The sequence below is a fragment of the Eleutherodactylus coqui genome, chromosome 10, assembly GCF_035609145.1.
Source record: "Eleutherodactylus coqui strain aEleCoq1 chromosome 10, aEleCoq1.hap1, whole genome shotgun sequence".
NCBI lineage: Eukaryota > Metazoa > Chordata > Amphibia > Anura > Eleutherodactylidae > Eleutherodactylus > Eleutherodactylus coqui.
The window spans coordinates 92,824,772-92,848,275 of record NC_089846.1 but is presented as its reverse complement, the minus strand read 5'-3'; the positions used below and the strand labels follow the sequence as shown (position 1 = coordinate 92,848,275).

At 45.0% G+C, this 23,504-nt stretch overlaps 1 protein-coding gene across 1 annotated transcript in view; it reads left to right on the top strand.

Annotated features, from left to right (window-relative positions):
• Positions 1-23,504, top strand: part of LOC136580683 (connector enhancer of kinase suppressor of ras 2-like) — a 441,969-nt gene that overhangs the window by 126,664 nt on the left and 291,801 nt on the right. Inside the window, exon 2 of the mRNA XM_066581463.1 lies at positions 17,764-17,927. Coding sequence (XP_066437560.1) covers positions 17,764-17,927 — 164 coding nt within the window. The remainder of the gene's footprint in view (positions 1-17,763; positions 17,928-23,504) is intronic.

The window sequence follows — 23,504 nt, the reverse complement described above, 5'->3', positions numbered from 1 at the left end:
TTGTATTCAAAAGAAATGTTTGAAGTGTATAAAATACAGGACCGCATCCAGGTCCAACCCCCAGTGTCCTGAGGTCAGAGGAACGCAAGTTATGTTAAGCAGGTGGAGGCAGATCTGATGTCACTGCCCCTGATCCTTGTGGGTGGGGCATATGATCAGGGGTTGTCTTCATTAGACAGTCAGTTTCACTAGTAGCATTGCATTGGAGGGATTACTATGTAAGCTACTGTCTAATGTTTCCTACTTGTGATAATGTAGCATATCAGGTAGTAAGAATAAGCCTTGTTGCAGTCCCTTCCCCTGGTGTTTGGGGGTTACCCTCTTCTACCCAGAAAATCGCGTGAAGTTTATGACATCCAACAACACACTGGAATGGAGTTGGGCAAGGACAAGCATTGTGTCCTAATATGTGAAGGTGAGGAGTAAGCCAGGAGTGGGGCCCCTAATGGTCTGTGCTATGGTACCCCTCTCCTGTATCGATGCCCTTGGTTGTGTTAACACAAGCCAGGGACATTCGTTGACACTGCCATTTCTGTGGACTCTTAATTAAATGAATGTGGGTGGCGCTGCTTGTGAAATCTCTTTTCACATTGGTTGCGCCCTTTTGCATTAACTCTTTGTAAGCAGGTAATCCATTTCAGGCTCAGTTCTGAGAATCCAGCATTTTTTTCCTTCTTTAATTTGAAGGCCAAAGTAAAGACATCTTTTCCACCCGAGCAAAATTGTTTCGTCCTCCCTACGTACAACCTCAATAACACAAAAAAGGCACAACTGTGCAAAGGAAAACAAAACTAAGGGGAATTCTCTCCCTAAAGTCCCCTAACCCGGGAGGGGGCCCTGCCTACTCGGCGGACCAACTGCACTGATAAGTGCGAGCCCACACTCATGCCTGGGCCACTGACAAGACCCTGTCAGGGAGCCCTAGCACAAAATAAAGGCAAAACAGAAGACCAAACAAAGCATATAAGAACTTAGCTAGGAGCTTCAGCTAAGGTGTGTTCCTCCATCGCTGTCCAAAGGAAACTGAAGGGTTGACCAGCACAGGAGTCACTGTTAGCACTGCTTAAATAGGAGCAGAGCTACTTAGCACCAGGTACTGACTGACATTAATCTTGCAACCACCACACCTCTCAACTCCAGGAGAGGTAGGAATGCTGCTAAACACTGGTCTGGCCTGAAAGCAAGGTGGGAACCTCAGAATGGCTGCAACAAAAATGAACTCCAATGAGAAGGTTCTTGAACAGAAGATATTTCACTTCCATGCAGCTGTCACCTTTACCTGGGAAGGTGCTCTACCTCGTTCTCATGCTGGAGACTCAACGTTTTGGGGTCTCTTAGGGGTCACCAGGGTAATGTAACCATAGATGTACCATACAAATCAAAATAAAGGGAGGAAGGTCAGGTAGCATAACCCCCAGCTTTAATGGTAGACTGGAGGGATCCATATCTTCCATAATCCTCCAGTCTACCATTAAGGCTGGGAGTTATGCTACCTGACCTTCCTCCCTTTATTTTGATTTTTTTTTATTTTGGGTGTTATCATTCACCATATTTCATGGAGTAGATTATGCATTAGCATTTAGGCGTTTCTCTGCTTTAATAGCTATTATAAGCAGGTTTCCTATTAGATAGGCCAGTACCAATTTCGCTGTTATTAGCACAAGACAAGAATTTACTCTCTCTGCTTTAACAGCTCTTGGGCTGCATTCCCACGAACGTATATTGGCTCGGTTTTCACGCCGAGACGATATACGTCGTCCTCATGTGCAGGGGGAGGAGGATGGAAGAGCCAGGAGCAGGAACTGAGCTCCCACCCCTCTTTGCCTCCTCTCCGCCTATCTGCACTATTTGCAATGAAAGGAGGCGGGGCTAAGTTCTGTGAATTAGCCCCGCCCCCACCCCGCCTCCTGAAAACCGAGCCGATATACGTTCGTCTGAATGCAGCCTTAGAAGCAGGTTTTCCTAGATTGATCAGTATCATTCCTGCTACTATTAGCTCAGGACAATAATTTGTCTTTTCTGGGATCTATCTTAGGGACATCTTATTACGGATTAAGCCTAGGGATATCTAACCCTCTTTTAGGGTCAGGTAGTGGAGTTCACCTTCATTATAAGGTGTGCTGATTTTTTTGATTCGGGTACGGTGCATGCCGTGATTTTTTACACTGGCACAGCACCTTGTGCATTTTGCCCTACTCAGCGTATCTCGTTAGTATCTTTTTTACATCAAACTGGTTCACAATAGGTTCCTGATGAGCCCATTAAACAGCTGAAACACGTCGAACCACGAACCACTGAAGTTGTTCTTTCCTCCTTACTCTTTACATTAAAGTCGATTTTGGGTGATAAGAAGCACGAACTATTGAAGTTGTTCTTGTCTCCATACTCTTTACACTAAAGTTATTTTTGGGCGACAACCCGTTGAGATACTACAACGAAATTCACCACCTGTATGATGCCTGGTCTGAGAATTATAGACCAGTACACATTATTTTGTCCCTCAGGAGTAGCCTAGATCCACCTTTTCTTCTAGGCACTTCAGCAAGTGTTGAGACTACATCGCTTTAAGGGATCTTGGGGTGACAATTGATTGCAGTGGATATTCCCCCCTTTTTCTTTGTGTTTGTTTGTCTTTTACTAGAGATGAGCGAACACGTTCGGCTCCGCCCCTTTTTCGCCCGAACACCGAACTTTGCGAACACTTCAGTGTTCGGGCGAAAAAGTTCGGGGGCCGCCGTGGCAGCGCGGGGGGGTGCGGCGGGGAGTGGGGGGGAGAGGGAGAGAGAGAGGGCTCCCCCCTGTTCCCCGCTACTGCCGCCCGCGCCGCCGCGCATCTCCCCGCCCCCCGGCGGCACCCGGACACTTACGCGCGAACACTGCAGTGTTCGGCAAAGCCGGTGTCCGGGTGCGGATGTGTCCGTAACGGACACGTTCGCTCATCCCTATCTTTTACCCTTCCTCATTTCAGCTGTAGTTAATAAAAGTTATATTTTAGAATCTTACCTGTGAAGACTTCTCACATAGATTTTGATTCTCCTGCCGCGGTGAATTATACATAATGTATATACAGCACCGAAACCAAACCCATAGATACAGTACAAGAACCAAACTCCTAACATAAATACAGCACTAGAACAGTTCAGAGAAGAAAATACAGCACCAGAACCTAGCTTAGCACATAAATACAGCAACAGAACCAAACTCAGTACATAAATACAGCACCAGAACCAAACTAAGTACATAAATACAGCAACAGAACGAAGCTTGTAACATAAATACAGCACCAGAACCAAACTCAGTGCGTAAATACAGCACCAGAACCTAGCTCAGTACATAAATACAGCACCAGGACCAAGCTCAGTGCATAAATACAGCACCAGAACCAACCTCAGTACATAAGTACAGAACCAAACTCAGAATAAAAAAAGCACCAGAACCAAACTCAGTACATAAATACATCATCAGGACCAAACTCAGTACATAAATGCAGCAACAGAACCAAACTCAGTACATAAATACAGCACCAGAACCAAACTCAGTACATAAATACAGCACCAGGACCAAACTCAGTACATAAATGCAGCAACAGAACCAAACTCAGTACATAAATATAGCACCTGGACCAAGCTCAGTACATAAATACAGCACCATGACCAAGCTCAGTACATATATACAGCACTGGAACCAAACTCATAATATAAATACAACATCAGAACCAAGTTCAATACATAGATACAATGCTAGAACCAAGGTCAATAATTAGATACAGCACCAGAACTAAGCTCATAGCAAATACAGCATCAGATCCAAGCATACGATATAAATACAGCAGTAGAACCAAGCTCATAACATAAATATAGCGCCAGAACCAAGCTCAGTACTTAAACACAGAACCAAACTCAGATACAATACTAGAACAAAGCTCAGTATGTAAATACAACACAAGTGTAAGTGCTCAATATGCAAATACAGCACATGAACCAAACTCAGTACATAAATACAGCACCAGGTCCAAGTTCATAACATGTATACAGTAGCAGAACTAAACAATTATGCACAGAGGAAAAGCGTCATCAGGCCCAGGAGGATCTAAGGTGGGGATGATTGCCTTCAGCCTACAACCATTGATTTGCTGTGCCCCCTGGCGACTGGCGCCCTGTGCAATCACACTCACTTCTGGGTAGAACCGCCCTGTTTCCAGCTTCACGTAAATATTGCTTAACAAAGTAAAACGCCCGACAAATCAAATGCATTTTTTTTGATTCATTGCTTTTTTTCAGGTGGTTATTTTGGTTGTATTTTTTCGGATCAGATGTCTTTTTTTCATTTGACGTTTTTTTTTCTATAGAGAAAATGCCAGAAAAAACGCCAAAGACTCAATAAAAAATGCCAGAGTAAACAAAACAAAAAATGCCACAAAAAACATTCCAAGTTCCTTTCATAATTCCGTATCAACCTACAATTAATATTTGCATGTGGTGATTTTTGACACAAAAAAGGCAGGAGAAAAAATGCTGACTTTTACATATATCGGCGTTTTGTGGCATTTTCTCCCCAGACTTGCTCAGGAGGTGGCGGCGCGGAGGTTTCAGGTGACTTCACAATCTATCTGCAGCTCATAAATCAGGGAGCTGATGTCACCGCGCTCTTCCTCATGGTCGCGGCACTACGATGGCGGATGATGGAGATGTTGCTGTCACATGATGCTTTCGGGGGCATCGTACGGTACAAGACGGGAACCAACATAACTAACGCGATGATCAGTTTCAGCAATCGTGTGACAATGACGAATCACATGACCTTCACTGGAATCACATGGCGGACGAGGCATTTCTATCAATATGGAAATGACAGAAACCCCAGAATGTAAACGAGCAAGAAGGGAAGGAGATGGGTAATCTGATGATGGCCGACCTTGGCTATATACAACCTGTGCAGTCAAACAGGGCGCCGGCCACTAGCTGGTAGGGTGGGCACAAGGTGAATGTAGGCGATCGATCCCCTTAGGTCCATCTAGCCAGATGATCTAGCTCCATGTAGTAGTGTCTTTTGGAGCTTTGTGAATCATCCTCCTCCTGGCTCTGTCTCCTCCCCTCTGGTCCTCCAATGAGCCAATGTGAGACAATAGGTGCCTCCGCAACAAAACGGCTTAGTTCTTCTACTATATTAATGTTATGAGCTTGGTTCTATTGTTGTATTTATTTACTAAGCTAGGTTCTGGTGCTGTATTTTATATTATGAGCTTGGTTCTTGCGTAGTATTCATTCATTGAGCTATTCCAGTGCTGTAGTTGTGTTATAAGCTTGGTTCTGGTGTTGTATTTACATACAGTGCTTGCTTTTGGTGCTGTATTTATGTACTGGGCTTGCTTCTAGTGCTGTATTTATGTACTGGGCTTGTTTCTGGGGGCTGTTTATGTTATGAGTTTGGTTCTAGTGTTGTATTTATGTTAGGAATTTGGTTCTAGTGTTGCATTTGTTATAAGCTTGGTTCTGATGCTGTATTTATGTAGTGAACTTAGTTCTGGTGTTGTGTTTTATATTATGAGCTTGGTTCCAGCATAGTATTTATGTACTGAGCTAGGGTCTGGTTCTGTTTTTATGCATTGACCTTGGTTTTTGTGCTCTATGTATGCACTGAGCTTGGTTCTGGTACTTCATTTATGTTATGAGCTTGGCTCTGGTGTTGTATTTATGTAGTTAGTTTGGTTCTGGTACTGTATTTATGCATTGAGCTAGATTACAGTTTCTAACAATCATCTGGGAGGGTCACCCGAAGTCCTGGAAGAGTTGCTAAGTCTCCCAGGTGCCACAGTGCTCCGTGAGCATTTCTTGTGTGTTGCTCCAGAGTACTGCATCATCAGACTCCAGTCTCAGACCTAGCGCTCAAGTGCAGATACGGAGGGCGTGGATTACGAAACGGGGCATGTCTGTCTTGTGACAAATATGTTTGGTGCAGCTGTGGCTATCTTATGAGCCGGAAAGTATTAAATCTACACCTCCTATGAGCTTGTGTACCAGTTTCTGACGGAAATTGTAGAAAATTTGTCAGGCAACAGTGGCGTGCTCGCCTGTGAAATCGTGTCTTCAATTTAGAAAAGTGGCAACGGTAGAACCACAAAAAGGAATGGCGCAATGGTGTTTTTTTTCTCATTCTACCCCACAATATATCCCAACCTTTTCCAGTGCATTATATGATACAATAAAGGGGTGCTCTGTGATTTTTTTTTGGACTCCCCAAATTTAAATAAAGAAGCATTTAAACTTTCATCAATTTGATTACAGTACTATTCCTGCGCCGTACTTCCTCCGCAACAGACGATCACATGACCCGGCTCTACTCCAGTTTCACCCACTCTGCAAGCATCAGGTCTATACTCTTGATTTGGCCATTTTCCATTCCTGTCCATGCATGTAACGTGTGCAGTGAGTGGAGGAAGTGCTGGCCGGGATGCCAGATCTTGTAGTACAGCAGGAAAGAGAAGTGGAGAGCCAGAGAGGAAGTGATGCGACAGAAAGTTGCGTATGTGAACAATGACATGGAAGAATGGCTGCCGCTGCAGAGGGCGTTTATCTGCAATAATGGGGCAAAAATAGGCAGCAATTGAAAAACTCTGGTGCTGTTAGAAAACACCTTTGAAGTGACAGTCCCGTCTGGAGCTCAGAACTGCTATGTAAATCAGTACCTGCGGGGGAGGGTCACGTGCTATAGATTTTTCTCCTTACTTGCTCTTCGACTGCTTTTTAGCTCAGTTGTATTAGGACAGAGCAGTAATCTGTGGCTATAGTTTAGCAATAGTGCTTAATCTGAAGTAGTCTGAGACAAACCCGCTGTCTCATAATTGGTTCAGGGAGATACACCCGCTCTCTCATTATTGGTTCAGAGAGACACACCTGCTCTCATCATTGGTTCAGGTAGACACACCCATTGCCCCCTCTGCATCCTGAGCCAATAATAACACAGGGTGTGACACAAATTACTTCAGATTAGCCCTGTAGTTGAGATATAGTCACAGTTTATCTTTGTGTGACCTGTGCAGTTGCATAGAATGCTAGCCACTAGCTTGTAGGAGGGGCTTCAAGGGTCACCACCCATTTAGGTCCTCCTGGACAAATGGTCCTCTTTCTCCTTGCGTCAGTGACTTGACTACCCTCTTCTGAGGTGCCACTGCCAGGTCATTGGCGTCCATGTAATAGGCTGTCAACAAGGGGTTAATACAGTCTATATTACAGTGTTTCTCAACCTTTTCAGCCTTGGGGCACCCCTGGAAAAAACATTTAATGTGGACACTTCTACTAAAAAAATGGTGTGATCAAGGGGCATGGCTAGTTGTTTAGCTTGTCATGACATATGATTTTACCTACATTGTTCCAGTGACCCCTATACTAATAGTGCCTCCTCACAGTGGGCCTACTAATAATAGTGCCGCAATACTAATAGTGCCCCTCTCAGTGGCCTCAATAGTAATAGTGTACCCCTTAGTGGCCCCAGTAGTAATAGTGTGTCACAGATATCCCTGAAGGACCCAAGGCCTCAAGATCTCCAATACCCCTATATTGAATGGCACAGACACCTTCTTCTTCTTTTGTATACTCCCATACTACCTGCCATAAAAGCTCCTGAAGGGCCACAACCCCAGATTCCCCCGTAGTGCCTGCCTCAGATCCACCCATGGTATCAGTCTCAGAGGATTTTGTGGCCTTAGATGCCCTACAGTGCTAGTCTCAGATACTCCCAACAAACGCTGTCCCTCTCTATGCTCCAGCCGAGACTTGTAGGGGTGCTGCCCAGTCTGAGGTTCCACAGGCTGCCTAATTATATTTTACCAATCATTAATATGTCTGGTAAAAAATAATTACTGGCATGGGACTTTAGGCAGTTGCAGCACCCCTGGCCGGTTCCCACAGGAGCCACTGCTGGTTGGGAATCATTGCTCCATGATGTCCTGAATCCAGAGTCATCCCCTTAGCATAGGCGATAGTGGAGAAGGACCTCTGAGCCCACCCCTACATAGGTTGTACAATTACTAGAGCTCAGCTAAAGTATGGTGGCTATAGAGAGAGGTCCTATGTGCAGGTGGTCTGAGGATGCAGGGGCTAGAGTATGGTGGCTATAGAGAGAGGTCTCATGTGCAGGTGGTCTGAGGATGCAGGGGCTAGAGTATGGTGGCTATAGAGAGAGGTCTCATGTGCAGGTGGTCTGAGGGTGGAGTGGCTAGAGTATGGTGGCTATAGAGAGAGATCTCATGTGAAGGTGGTCTGAGGGTTCAGGCTTGGGAAGAGAAGATGCTGCCAGGAGTTAAGGACATTGTAGCGCACATTCCTGAGAGAGAGGGGAGAGGAGCATCTGGAAGGACAGACAACAAGAGCCACCCTAAACTCACTGGATCTTCAAGGAGACCATCTAGCTGCAGTCTGTGAAAAGGGAGATCAATTGCTGGTTCTGCTTTTACAAGACCCAATTGCCACGGCTTGTGTAATTGGAAACTGGTTGAGGGAATACCAGAACAGAGAAGCTTGTACTCTTCAGCCACAAACTGTAAGTGGGATCGGCTCCAACCCAGATCATAAGTGTGCATACTACTGTAGTAGTACAGACTCACAACAGGCCTGTTGTATAGGGAAACGCTGAAGAGATTTGTAGTTAAAGAGACAGTGTTCCCTGGTTAAAAAAGACCGCTTCCTGTGTCTGTGGTCCACTGTTACCAGTCTAATTCTTGCAAATATCATTCATATTGTTTAGATTTATCACTTGTAGCAAGTAACAGACACAGAATTAAGTTCGTGTGCACAGTATTCAGTAACCACAGAGTGGAACTCAGATTGTTTGTTTACAGCCAGTATCTTTTTGTGCTACTTATGCTCGCAGCGGTATAATTATCATCTCCGTATTCTTAAACATTGTATATTTTTGTTAACTCCATGGCTCCATTATATCCTGAAACCTGCATGGCACTAGACTCGACAACACCCCTGAAACATAATTGCCTGCTACTGTATTTATGTGATGAGCTTGGTTCTGGTATTGTATCTATGTGCTGAATTTGTTACAAGCTTGGTTCTGGAGCAGTATTTATGTTATGAGTTTGGTTCTGGTGCTGTATTTATGTACTGAGGTTTGTTCTGGTGCTGTATTTATGTTATCAGCTTGGTTTTAATACAGTATTCACTGAGCTGTTCTAGTGCTGTATCTATATTATAAGCTAGCCTCTGGTAAAATATTTATTCACTGAGCTGTTCAGCTGCTGTATTTATGTACTGTGCTTGGTTCTGGAACTGTTCTTATATACTGAGGTTTTCATTATGTATTTATGTTATGAGCTTGGTTCTGGTACTGTAATTGTTCACTAATCTATTCTGCTGTGGGTATGCTACTAACCTGCTGCTTTCTGCACAAGCAGAATACAGGCAGACCGCCTATCAGTGCAATATATATACTTTTTTATTATAGAGGGGAGATCAAAAACAAAAATTCCACACACGGTGCCATCTAACTTAACACTGGTCACGGATTTCAGCTTGTCCTGATAGAGCCGGGGCTAAGAAGCAGCCGAGGAGCATGAGTTGAAAATAACAGCAGGTATTCAGCCCCCGCAGGTACAGACTTACATACTCTATCAGTTTTGAGCTCCTGAATATTTTAAATGATGTCATAAAAAATACAACTCCTTCTGCAAAAAACAAACCCACAAGCAGTTTCATCCATTGAAAAGATTGGAAACCAGGGATGAAAAAATTGAAAATGCATAAACAAAAACTGACTGCAACAGGAAGGGGTTAAAAAGTGGCCGATTTTCTTTCTATTAAAACATAAATCCCACACAGTCATTGTTGGAATATCAACATTCGGCTTGTTACAATATATCAGTCTGCACTCCAGAGTTCACAGAGCGAGGTCTGCATTGGATACAATTGTCGCAGTCTGTGGCCGCGCTCCTAAGCGTCTGTATGGTTAGTGGGGGAAGCACGGTTTTCTCTTTCCTATACGTCGCCAGCTCAGAAGGAGTTAAATTCAGTAATTTAAGTGTATTTTTTAGAGTGCTCCCCCTCTTCAGACACAAGTGTTCTGGAGTATCCTGTTGACATTATCTGGAACACGTTTATGATTCCTGCCGCGTCTCACGGGGGCCACGATGGTGAAGTCGAAACACGTTCTAAGAACTTTCATTAAATAAATAGATTTCATTTATCTCAGAATAATTTTCATCAATTTGTAACCAGCTAATTATAATTTACTTCAAGGTCTTCTAATAATCGTAGAAAACGGCGCAGCATTCCGAAACCTCAAGCTGGAGACTCTAAATCCTGACATCATTCGATTAGTCTGTTTTATCTGCCGCGTTGGAAAGTTGGGTGACACCAAATATGATGTATACTGATTGAGTGATCCAAAACCATACAGCTGCGTTACCATTGTGTTATATCAGTGATGTCATCACCAGGGGGCGGAGCTGTGACTACCTCTCAGACAGGATCTACAGGCTGGTTGTCAGCAGTATTAGAGGATATTACTGTAGTTTAATGTGTGCGGATCTCATGTCTGATCCCATGTCATTATATCAGTGATGTCATCACTAGGGGGCAGGACTGTTACTACCTCTCAGACATGATATACAGGCTGGTTGTCAGCTGTAATAGATGATGTCACTGTATTATAAGGTGTGCGTATCTTATCTCTGATCACATGTCATATCAGGGATCTCATCACCTGGGGGCGGGGTGGTGACTACCTCATTGAAATCAGTGGGAGCAATGTCTGCATTTACAAATGCCGGCGACTATACATGGGTCAGAGCAGCAACTTCTGCTGTGACCTATGTATATGGCGGCGCTGTCAGTATGCGCCTGATCAGCTGATTGGTCAGGGTCCTGAGTGATGGCCCTCAGCCTAACAATCATTTCTGACCTTTCCTAAGGATATATCATCAATAGTATTTTCCATTGAAAAAAAAGTATTTTAATCAGCAAGTTCCCAGACAAGAGCTGCTCTTTAGCTTCCAGCTGAACACAACCTGAGGGAATTGGCCTTATTTTTAGCATTCTTTAGATCCTCAGTCTTCAAATCCCTTTATCTAGACATCTGCAGCACATTGCTCTGCCCTCTCTATCTCCGGACTAGATAGTGAGATAGTCTGCAGATTATTATACTACTGATCTTAACCCATCGAGGACCAAGCACAGTAAATTTACGGCACTTGGCCCTGGGCTTTAATCCCAGCCGATATTAAACATACAGTGTGGGATTAAGGCCCCTGTTCTGCAATCAATCAGAAGCAGGATGGGTTGTCAGCTGTTAGTCACAGCTAAGAACCCGAAGGAGAAGGCAGGAAGGGTTGTTGTTAGCCCTTTCTGCCTTCTCCTTTCCCAAATACACAACACTCAATGAGTGCTATGAACTAAAAAGTGAAAGTGGAAGTATAACTTCTACTACACGAGACAGCAAGGATGCAGGGTCGTCGCAAACCCTGATCAGCTCTGCCAGTGACTATTGTCACTATAGGTGATGTTGTAACTGAGGCTTCTATGAATGTGACGCCTATGGATGCCCGAGCTACAATAGAAATGTGTCAAAAAAAACCCAAAAGCATGTGAATGTCCCCCAGAAGTCTTATATGACGACATGGGGGACATAAATAGTAAAAAAAAAAATAATTACATAAATAAGTAAAACAAAATGATAGAATAAGATAAAAATATATAAATAAAAAAGAAAATAACCCAAAGCCGACGCCAACCAAAACCGTCGCCGTATACGCCCTGTAAACCAAAACCATACATATTATATATCAAAACGTCCAAAACAAAATGAGGAACCCGTTCCCATACTTTGTTTTAGCTTAAATGTACTAATTTAAAAAAAACAACTATAAATGTAAAAGAAAACCATTTTTTTAGCTTTTTACCCCCCAATAGAACTAAAAAACAAAACAAAAAGTCAGTGTAAGGGCTTATTCAGACGACTGTATATCAGCTGGGTTTTCACGCCCGGCCGATATACGCTGTCCCTTTCTGCAGGGGGAGGAGGCTGGAAGAGCTGGGAGCAGTGCACTGAGCTCCCGCCCCCTCTCCGCCCCTCGGCACTATTTGCATTGAGAGGGGGCGGGATGGGGGCGGAGTTCAGTGCACTGCTCCCGGATCTTCCAGCCTCCTCCCCCTGCAGAGAGGGACACCATTTATCGACCGAACGTGAATACCCGGCCAATATACGGTCACCTGAATAAGCCCTAAAAGATATTTTAAAAATCGCCCTATGTCACGGGAAAAAAATGCAGCAAAAATAATTTTGGTAGCTGAAGGAAAAAAAAAATAGGGCAGTTAAACATCACATGGGTAAAACCCCTAAAAAGTGCCTGGTCCTTACGGCACAAAAAAGCCTGGTTCTTAAAGGGTTAAGGAAGGGGGCGATGAGAGAGATGAGAGGTATACATTGTGTGGGAGATTAGATTGTGAGCTCTTGGGGTCAGGGATGATGAGAGTGATACATTATATGTGAGATTAGATTGTGAGTTCTTGAGGTCAGGGATGATGGGAGTAATACACTGTATGGGAGATTAGATTGTGAGTTCTTGGGGTCAGGGATGATGGGAGTGATACACTGTGTGAGGTAGGGAGGTTAGATTGTGAGTTCTTGGGGTCAGGGATGATGATAGTGGATGAGCTGAGATGAGCAGAGTCTTGTACAGTTTGTACTCTTTTCGCAGTTACATTCCAGGACTCGCTATGTTTTGCAGGACATTACTGTCTTTGGGTTGTTGTCCTCGGTTTTTGTCTCTCGCTGTCCTGTCTGCGCCATTAGGTAAATTACCTTAGAGCGGCGCTCTGGGGAGCTCAGAAGAACGACTCATTAAACAGCGGATTGTGCGCTTCACACAGGACGGTAGCGGGATGACCAGCACTCCCAACATCCTCAGCAAACAGCTGCTCTTATTGTATTTCTCAGACGGGATAAATGATGATAAATAACGCAGTTTTGTGCCGTGGCGCGAGGTTGTGTCTAGCAGTGTGACGCTGGGAGTTCTACTTGGCACCAAGGATTTAAGTGACTTTTAAAGGTGCTTAAAGGGGATGTATCACCTATATATTGTTTTTGTTGCTAATTAAAACCAGATAGTGAAACATTTTCCATTTTTCTAATGTGTTTTTATTTCCTGATTGTCCATTTTTGTATTCTATTATCTGTATATGACTATGGGGGCGGCCGTCTTGTCCGAGCTGCAGGTAACTGCATTAAGAGATATGATTAGAGATGAGTGAACCTACTCGGCTACCCCCCTTTTTCGCCCGAGCGCCGCGATTTTCGAATACTTCCGTACTCGGGCGAAAAGATTCGGGGGGCACCGTGGGTGAGTGGGGGGTTGCAGCGGGGAGTGGGGGGGAGAGGGAGAGAGAGAGGGCTCCCCCCTGTTCCTCGCTGCTACCCCCCCTGCTCCGCCACGCCTCCCCCCGCCCCGCGGCGCCCCCGAATCTTTTCACCCGAGTACGGAAGTACTCGAAAATCACGGTGCTCAATTGAGTAATTACTCAAAACGAGTATATTCGCTCATCTGTAGATATGATTTAAAGCAGCTTCATGGGTCATAGATACAATTGGCAGGAAGGAAGCCATTGACTTCTATGGGAGAGTGTAGTAGGCATGCTCTGTGACCTTTGCAGGCAAGGAGAGGAGGTAAACTATGACATGACATATAGAATTTTATGGGAGAGTGCTGTGGGCATGCTGCGTGACCTGTGCAGGGAAGAGGTGAGATGTGACATCACCTGTTGTGAATGGTGGATCCTGTGTTATCTGTATATAGGTGTCACCGCTCAGTGTAATTCTATCTGTGATGATAATGAGATGATGGCTGAGAGGTTTTCTCTACATATCAAAAGGCATCAGAATATTATTAGTGGTCAATGTGAAGGGAGAGGAGGAGGTGAGCTGTGACATCACCTATTGTGAATGGTGGATCCTGGTTTTAGGTTTATTTTAAAACATAGATCTTAACATCAAAAATGAAAAAAAAAACCACCAAAAATCCGTACATATTTTACATAAAAACTTGATTTGTACAAGAGGTCAAATTTTGATGGCACAGCCCCTTTAAATGAACAGTCTAGACAGAGATAAAAGTTCCCCGTCATAATATGAGCTCCTCCCCTTCACTGTTTAATGGTGCTGTGGAAGTGAGTAATGCACTAATGCTGCCATAGCGTCATCTACTGGAGCTGGGGATGATTATTCTATCACTCATTCGCATGGCTTTTTCCCAGGGAGCATTGCATGGCCTGTAAGACTCCCTACACCCTCCTGCTGCTCTCCACAAGGATAAACATAATCCAGTTAAAGGGGTTGTCCCGCGCCGAAACGGGTTTTTTTTTTTTTTTAAACCCCTCCCCCGTTCGGCGCGAGACAACCCCGATGCAGGGGTTAAAAAAACCACCCGCACAGCGCTTACCTGAATCCCGGCGGTCCGGCGTCTTCATACTCACCTGCTGAAGATGGCCGCCGGGATCCTCTGTCTTCATGGACCGCAGGGCTTCTGTGCGGTCCATTGCCGATTCCAGCCTCCTGATTGGCTGGAATCGGCACGTGACGGGGCGGAGCTACACGGAGCTACACGGAGCCCCATAGAGAAGAGGAGAAGACCCGGACTGCGCAAGCGCGGCTAATTTGGCCATCGGAGGGCGAAAATTAGTCGGCACCATGGAGACGAGGACGCCAGCAACGGAGCAGGTAAGTATAAAACTTTTTATAACTTCTGTATGGCTCATAATTAATGCACAATGTACATTACAAAGTGCATTAATATGGCCATACAGAAGTGTATAGACCCACTTGCTGCCTCGGGACAACCCCTTTAAACTCCCTGCTCCAAGTAATTTTAACAGGTTTCTATCAGACTTAGAGTATGCTTACATGGGCGAGAGCCATATCAGACCAATATTGCACTTTTGAACCTGTTTTGCATCATTGTACATGTGATTTTCATGCACCTTTTTCACACATATGAAAACTGCATGTTACTCGAATAGTAAAAGTAGAAAGTCACATCGTACTCACATGACAATTGCATTTATAGATCCTAGAATAGTAGAGTTGGAACGGACCTCCAGAGTCATCGGGTCCAACCTCCTGCTCAGTGCAGGATCACTAAATCATCTCAGACAGATGTCGGTCCAGCCTCTGAAGACTTCCATTAAAGGAGAACTCACCACCTCCTGTGGTAACCTGTTCCACTCATTGATCCCCCTCACTGTCTAATATCTAATCTGTGTCTCCTCCCTTTAGGTTTCATCCCATTGCTTCTAGGCTTTCCTTGTACAAATGAGAATAGGGCCGATCCCTCTGCACTGTGACAACCCTTCAGATATTTGTAGACCACTATTAAGTCTCCTCTCAGCCTTCTCTTCTGCAAGCTAAACATTCTGAGATCCTTTAACCGTTCCCAACAGGACATGATTTGCTCAACGTCTTGGTAACCGTACTGGTGCATTATGTCTCCATTGGATGTATAGGTGGAGACATGGATTGGCCGCTGTCAGGAAACTCCCAGGCCCCGAGGGTTTCCCCGGTGTCACTGACAGGGATTTTACAGGGCAGGCCCCTTCACCTCCCACATTCCCTGTGTCCCTGCGGTGCTGCACTCATACCCACATGGCTGTGGTAGCTGACACATGTCCCTGCCGGAGTCCCATCTGCTCTGGCGTCCCCCCGCCACCGTGCTCATACATCTCCTTTGCTCTCGTTCCCCCTGTGACCACTGCTGCTGGGGCCGCTGTCAATTTCCTCCCCACTGTCATAGTCAATGCAGGCGCAGGCAAACCGCGCTGTGTCTTTCCATGTACCCCAGGCACCACTCTCCTCCCCTCTGTCACCCTGCATGCCGCCACTGTCAAACATCGCTCTCTCCGGCCATGTCCCTCTGTCGGTGCTGTCAGTGTACTCGATGGACGGCCATCGCAAACACCACTCTTGCCCAGCATCTCGCCGCTCACCCCACCTTCTCCCCGCCGGCTCACTGAGACCGAAGGATCCATGGATCCACGGCAGCTGAGAGGGGCGTGTGCTGTAACTGACAGCGGCCAACCCACGTCTCCACCCATACATCCGGTGGAGACATAATGCACCAGCACCCTTGGTAACCCTTCTCTGAACTTGCTCCGGTTTGTCTATCTTTTTTAAAGTGGGGTGCCCAGAACTGGACACAGTATTCCAGATGAGGTCTGACTAAGGAGGAGTAGAGGTAAATAATTAGCCCCTATCTTTGGGCGTGCCCTCGCATCGCATCTCCCATGAAAGTCTGCGATCCTTTGATATAAAAATGCCTCACTGTGAAATCGCATGTTGACAAGCGTGATATCGGGTTGTGATTCAGTCGCCCATGTGAAGATAGGCTTTTTTTTTTGTCTTTGGTGCTTGATATCTTTTTTCCTATAAATAAGCATGTGAGGAAATGTTGGGAAAAAAATCACCCAATCCAGAGAGTGTTGCCATTTGGAAAAAATGTATTGGACACCAAAATGGCAGCAAAAGTGAGAGAAAAATGCTGCAGCAACAACAGAAAAGCCCATAGCAGAACATTTCTGGGTTTGGAATTCTAGCATTAATTGCACCTTCTTTTCAGTACAAATTAGTTTAGACAGATTTGCTATTGATTTGTGCCAAAAAGAACAAATGCTGCGACTCTGCTGCACTTCTCAAAAGTATCCAAAAAAAGGGGGCGGGGTTTGAGTGGAAGGAGGTTTATAGAGATATTTATGAAGTGCAACTTTTTAAAAAGTAGCTCCATTTGTGGCAATCTCACTGTGGTTGGTGGAGAAGAGGCTGCAAAATATTTAAAGATGCGAAAAATTTATCAACACCGTGCGACCGTTTATAAATGTGTTGCATTTTATTTTGGAAAAAAGGGAAAAAAGCAGAAAAGTGGCGGCATGAATTCCCGATGACTGTTTCTGGTTGAGGCTTCAGTCCTCTCAGCAATGTCTTCACGATTCCTGTGTTTGTCTTCATCCTGCTGTCGCTCATCCTCCTCCTCCGTAATTGTCTTCTGTATGAGCGGGTCTTCTCATGTTTATACTAAGATGAAGCCTCAGGAAGCTTCTTGGTCCTTCAAGTAGAAGGTTATATCCGATTTGGTCAAAGATCCACCTTATTGTTTTACTTCATATAGAAGTGTGAGCAGCGTCCATGGGGCCAAGTACAGAGGGTGCCCAAAGGTGCCCCTTCTACCCCTGTATATGATGGGTCCTTAGAGTTGATGCCCTATAACTGTTTATCTTTTGGTACCCCGACACATTATAGCATTCTCAATAGGTGATGTCACAGCTCACCTCCTTCATCTCCCTGCACAAGTCACAGAGCATGCCCACAACACTCTCCCATAGAAGTCTATGGTTGATGCTCACAGCTCACCTCTTTTCTTCCCCACACAAGTCACAGAGCATGCCCCGAACACTCGCTCATAGAAGTCAACATGATGCTGTTGTAAAAACATATCTCAAAACGCTGTTAACTGCAGCTTAGGCATGATGGCCATAGTCATGTAGTGACAATTGACTACATTTGGTGACATCACCTGCCTCCGCCTGGGGGCCAGGAAGACCCTGAATTTCCCTTCCATGGTCTTCCCCAAGGTCTCCAGTTCTAAGACATAGCAGGGTAGTATTAAGGGGCATCTGGAGGGTCCAAGTGCTTGCTGTACCACAGATGATGAGAGTGATAGTATGAAGTTTATGGCCTGCTTTCCTCTCCTGATGATGATGGGAGTTTTCTTCTTTGCAGGGTTGGACGACTGTTTGCAGCAATATATCAAAAACTTTGAGAGGGAAAAGATCAACGGGGAACAACTGCTACACATCACCCACCAGGAGCTGGAGGAGCTGGGAGTCACCCGCATCGGGCACCAGGAGCTCATCCTGGAGGCAGTGGACCTGCTCTGCGCCCTGGTAAGCAGCGCCGCTGGCTAAAAATACCGAAACGCCGATGTGTTTCTGAATCCAGCAGCATAGAAGATGTGAGAGTTCTCCACATGCAGATATTGGGGGCTTCATGGAGGGTTGACGATGACACTCTGCATCCTCCCTGCTTCTTTGGCAGATAACTGCAGAAAACAGCGGCAGAGGAAACTGTATCTGCTGTGTAACAAGCAGCCCATGTCCTATCAGAGACCCGGGGCTATTACTGGGGATGATGATGAGGATGATGAGGGTTTCAGTCACATTGACTATACTTGCAGATGAAAAGGGAAAGTAGAGTCACAACAACTGTGATGGGCTAAAAAACACTGGATACTATGGCCGCCTGAAGATGGCTGGGTTGGATCCCGCTGTGAGAATGCTCGCAGCGGTATCCAACCCGTGTTCCTGCAGTGACCACAGCGGCTTACCTGCTTCTGCGTCTCCCAGCTCTTCCATGTGCCGGCTGCCGCCCAGCCAGCGCATATGCAGGGCAGAGCCGGCCCGGCCCTACTGACATTTCTGTGCGGGCCTCTGCGTCACCCGAACAGAAATAGAACATGCTGCGACTTGTTTCCCACGCGGACAAATCGCGGCTGTATGCGTAGGATTGCATTATGTAATGCAATCCTATGGCAGCGGGGACAGGTGGAAAGACTTTGGGAAATCACGCCACGGAATTTCCGCCCGTCTGCAGGAGGCCTTATATTGTAATCATGTAGCTGAACATGCTGAGGATTGTAGTGATGTATGTATGGAGTATAATAGAATTATATTATAGTCGTGTCCAGTGGGTCATGCTGGGGTTTGTAGTGCTCTGTGTATGCGATATTATAGATGTGTCCATCGGTCATGTTGGGGGTTGTAGTTCTCTATGTATACGGTATAATAGGATTGTTCTCTGGTCATGTTGGGGGTTGTAGTGCTTTATGTATACGGTATAATAGGATTGTTCTCCCGTCATGCTGGGGGTTGTAGTGCTCTATGTATACGGTATAATAGGATTGTTCTCCCGTCATGCTGGGGGTTGTAGTGCTCTATGTATACGGTATAATAGGATTGTTCTCTGGTCATGTTGGGGGTTGTAGTGCTCTATGTATACGGTATAATAGGATTGTCCATCGGTGATGTTGGGGGTTGTAGTGCTCTATGTATACGGTATAATAGGATTGTCCTCTGGTCATGTTGGGGGTTGTAGTGCTCTATGTATACGGTATAATAGGATTGTTCTCCGGTCATGCTGGGGGTTGTAGTCTTCTATGTATACAGTATAATAGGATTGTCCTCCGGTCATGTTGGGGGTTGTAGTGCTCTATGTATACGGTATAATAGGATTGTTCTCTGGTCATGTTGGGGGTTGTAGTGCTCTATGTATACGGTATAATAGGATTGTTCTCTGGTCATGTTGGGGGTTGTAGTGCTCTATGTATACGGTATTATAGGATTGTTCTCCGGTCATGCTGGGGGTTGCAGTGCTCTATGTATACGGTATAATAGGATTGTTCTCTGGTCATGCTGGGGGTTGTAGTGCTCTATGTATACGGTATAATAGGATTGTTCTCTGGTCATGCTGGGGGTTGTAGTGCTTTATGTATACGGTATAATAGGATTGTTCTCCAGTCATGTTGGGGGTTGTAGTGCTCTATGTATACGGTATAATAGGATTGTTCTCTGGTCATGCTGGGGGTTGTAGTGCTCTATGTATACGGTATAATAGGATTGTTCTCTGGTCATGCTGGGGGTTGTAGTGCTCTATGTATACGGTATAATAGGATTGTTCTCTGGTCATGCTGGGGGTTGTAGTGCTCTATGTATACGGTATAAGAGGATTGTCCTCCGGTCATGCTGGGGGTTGTAGTGCTCTATGTATACGGTATAATAGGATTGTTCTCTGGTCATGTTGGGGGTTGTAGTGCTCTATGTATACGGTATAATAGGATTGTCCTCTGGTCATGTTGGGGGTTGTAGTGCTCTATGTATACGGTATTATAGGAATGTGCATCGGTCATGTTGGGGGTTGTAGTGCTCTATGTATACGGTATAATAGGATTGTACTCCGGTCATGTTGGGGGTTGTAGTGCTCTATGTATACGGTATAATAGGATTGTTCTCCGGTCATGTTGGGGGTTGTAGTGCTCTATGTATACGGTATTATAGGATTGTTCTCCGGTCATGCTGGGGGTTGTAGTGCTCTATGTATACGGTATAATAGGATTGTTCTCTGGTCATGCTGGGGGTTGTAGTGCTCTATGTATACGGTATAATAGGATTGTTCTCCGGTCATGCTGGGGGTTGTAGTGCTTTATGTATACGGTATAATAGGATTGTTCTCCAGTCATGTTGGGGGTTGTAGTGCTCTATGTATACGGTATTATAGGATTGTTCTCCGGTCATGTTGGGGGTTGTAGTGCTCTATGTATACGGTATTATAGGATTGTCCTCCGGTCATGCTGGGGGTTGTAGTGCTCTATGTATACGGTATAATAGGATTGTTCTCTGGTCATGCTGGGGGTTGTAGTGCTCTATGTATACGGTATAATAGGATTGTCCATCGGTCATGTTGGGGGTTGTAGTGCTCTATGTATACGGTATAATAGGATTGTTCTCTGGTCATGCTGGGGGTTGTAGTGCTCTATGTATACGGTATAATAGGATTGTTCTCTGGTCATGTTGGGGGTTGTAGTGCTCTATGTATACGGTATAATAGGACTGTTCTGCGGTCATGTTGGGGGTTGTAGTGCTCTATGTATACGGTATAATAGGATTGTTCTCCGGTCATGCTGGGGGTTGTAGTGCTCTATGTATACGGTATAATAGGATTGTTCTCCGGTCATGCTGGGGGTTGTAGTGCTCTATGTATACGGTATAATAGGACTGTTCTGCGGTCATGTTGGGGGTTGTAGTGCTCTATGTATACGGTATAATTGGATTGTTCTCTGGTCATGCTGGGGGCTGTAGTGCTCTATGTATACGGTATAATAGGATTGTTCTCTGGTCATGTTGGGGGTTGTAGTGCTTTATGTATATAATATAATAGGATTGTTCTCTGGTCATGTTGGGGGTTGTAGTGCTCTATGTATACGGTATAATAGGATTGTTCTCCGGTCATGCTGGGGGTTGTAGTGCTCTATGTATACGGTATTATAGGATTGTCCTCCGGTCATGTTGGGGGTTGTAGTGCTCTATGTATACGGTATTATAGGATTGTCCTCTGGTCATGCTGGGGGTTGTAGTGCTCTATGTATACGGTATATTAGGATTGTTCTCTGGTCATGCTGGGGGTTGTAGTGCTCTATGTATACGGTATAATAGCATTGTTCTCTGGTCATGTTGGGGGTTGTAGTGGTCTATGTATACGGTATAATAGGATTGTCCTCTGGTCATGTTGGGGGTTGTAGTGCTTTATGTATACGGTATAATAGGATTCTCCTCTGGTCATGTTGGGGGTTGTAGTGCTCTATGTATACGGTATAATAGGATTGTTCTCTGGTCATGTTGGGGGTTGTAGTGCTCTATGTATACGGTATAATAGGATTGTTCTCTGGTCATGCTGGGGGTTGTAGTGCTCTATGTATACGGTATAATAGGATTGTCCTCTGGTCATGTTGGGGGTTGTAGTGCTCTATGTATACGGTATAATAGGATTGTTCTCCGGTCATGTTGGGGGTTGTAGTGCTCTATGTATACGGTATAATAGGATTGTCCTCCGGTCATGTTGGGGGTTGTAGTGCTCTATGTATACGGTATAGTAGGATTGTCCTCCGGGCATGCTGGGGGTTGTAGTGCTCTGTGTATACGGTATAATAGGATTGTTCTCCGGTCATGTTGGGGGTTGTAGTGCTCTATGTATACGGTATAATAGGATTGTTCTCCGGTCATGTTGGGGGTTGTAGTGCTCTATGTATACGGTATAATAGGACTGTCCTCCGGTCATGTTGGGGGTTGTAGTGCTCTATGTATACGGTATAATAGGATTGTCCTCCGGTCATGTTGGGGGTTGTAGTGCTCTATGTATACGGTATAATAGGATTGTCCTCTGGTCATGTTGGGGGTTGTAGTGCTCTATGTATACGGTATAATAGGATTGTCCTCTGGTCATGTTGGGGGTTGTAGTGCTCTATGTATACGGTATAGTAGGATTGTCCTCCGGGCATGTTGGGGGTTGTAGTGCTCTATGTATACGGTATAATAGGATTGTCCTCTGGTCATGTTGGGGTTGTAGTGCTCTATGTATACGGTATAATAGGATTGTTCTCCGGTCATGTTGGGGGTTGTAGTGCTCTATGTATACGGTATAATAGGATTGTTCTCCGGTCATGTTGGGGTTGTAGTGCTCTATGTATACAGTATAACAGGATTGTTCTCTGGTCATGTTGGGGGTTGTAGTGCTCTATGTATACGGTATAATAGGATTGTTCTCTGGTCATGTTGGGGGTTGTAGTGCTCTATGTATACGGTATAATAGGATTGTCCTCTGGTCATGTTGGGGGTTGTAGTGCTCTATGTATACGGTATAATAGGATTGTCCTCCGGTCATGTTGGGGGTTGTAGTGCTCTATGTATACGGTATAATAGGATTGTTCTCCGGTCATGTTGGGGGTTGTAGTGCTCTATGTATACGGTATAATAGGATTGTTCTCTGGTGATGTTGGGGGTTGTAGTGCTCTATGTATGCGGTATAATAGGATTGTCCATCGGTCATGCTGGGGGTTGTAGTGCTCTATGTATACGGTATAATAGGATTGTCCTCTGGTCATGTTGGGGGTTGTAGTGCTCTATGTATGCGGTATAATAGGATTGTCCTCCGGTCATGTTGGGGGTTGTAGTGCTCTATGTATACGGTATAATAGCATTGTTCTCTGGTGATGTTGGGGGTTGTAGTGCTTTATGTATACGGTATAATAGGATTCTCCTCCGGTCATGCTGGGGGTTGTAGTGCTCTATGTATACGGTATAATAGGATTGTTCTCTGGTCATGTTGGGGGTTGTAGTGCTCTATGTATACGATATAATAGGATTGTCCTCCGGTCATGTTGGGGGTTGTAGTGCTCTATGTATACGGTATAATAGCATCGTTCTCTGGTGATGTTGGGGGTTGTAGTGCTCTATGTATACGGTATAATATGATTGTCCTCTGGTCATGTTGGGGGTTGTAGTGCTTTATGTATACGGTATAATAGGATTGTTCTCTGGTCATCTTGGGGGTTGTAGTGCTCTATGTATACGGTATAATAGGATTGTCCTCTGGTCATGTTGGGGGCTGTAGTGCTCTATGTATACGGTATAATAGGATTGTTCTCTGGTCATGTTGGGGGTTGTAGTGCTCTATGTATACGGTATAATAGGATTGTTCTCTGGTCATGCTGGGGGTTGTAGTGCTCTATGTATACGGTATAATAGGATTGTTCTCTGGTCATGTTGGAGGTTGTAGTGCTCTATGTATACGGTATAATAGGATTGTTCTCCGGTCATGTTGGGGGCTGTAGTGCTCTATGTATACGGTATAATAGGATTGTTCTCTGGTCATGTTGGGGGTTGTAGTGCTCTATGTATACGGTATAATAGGAT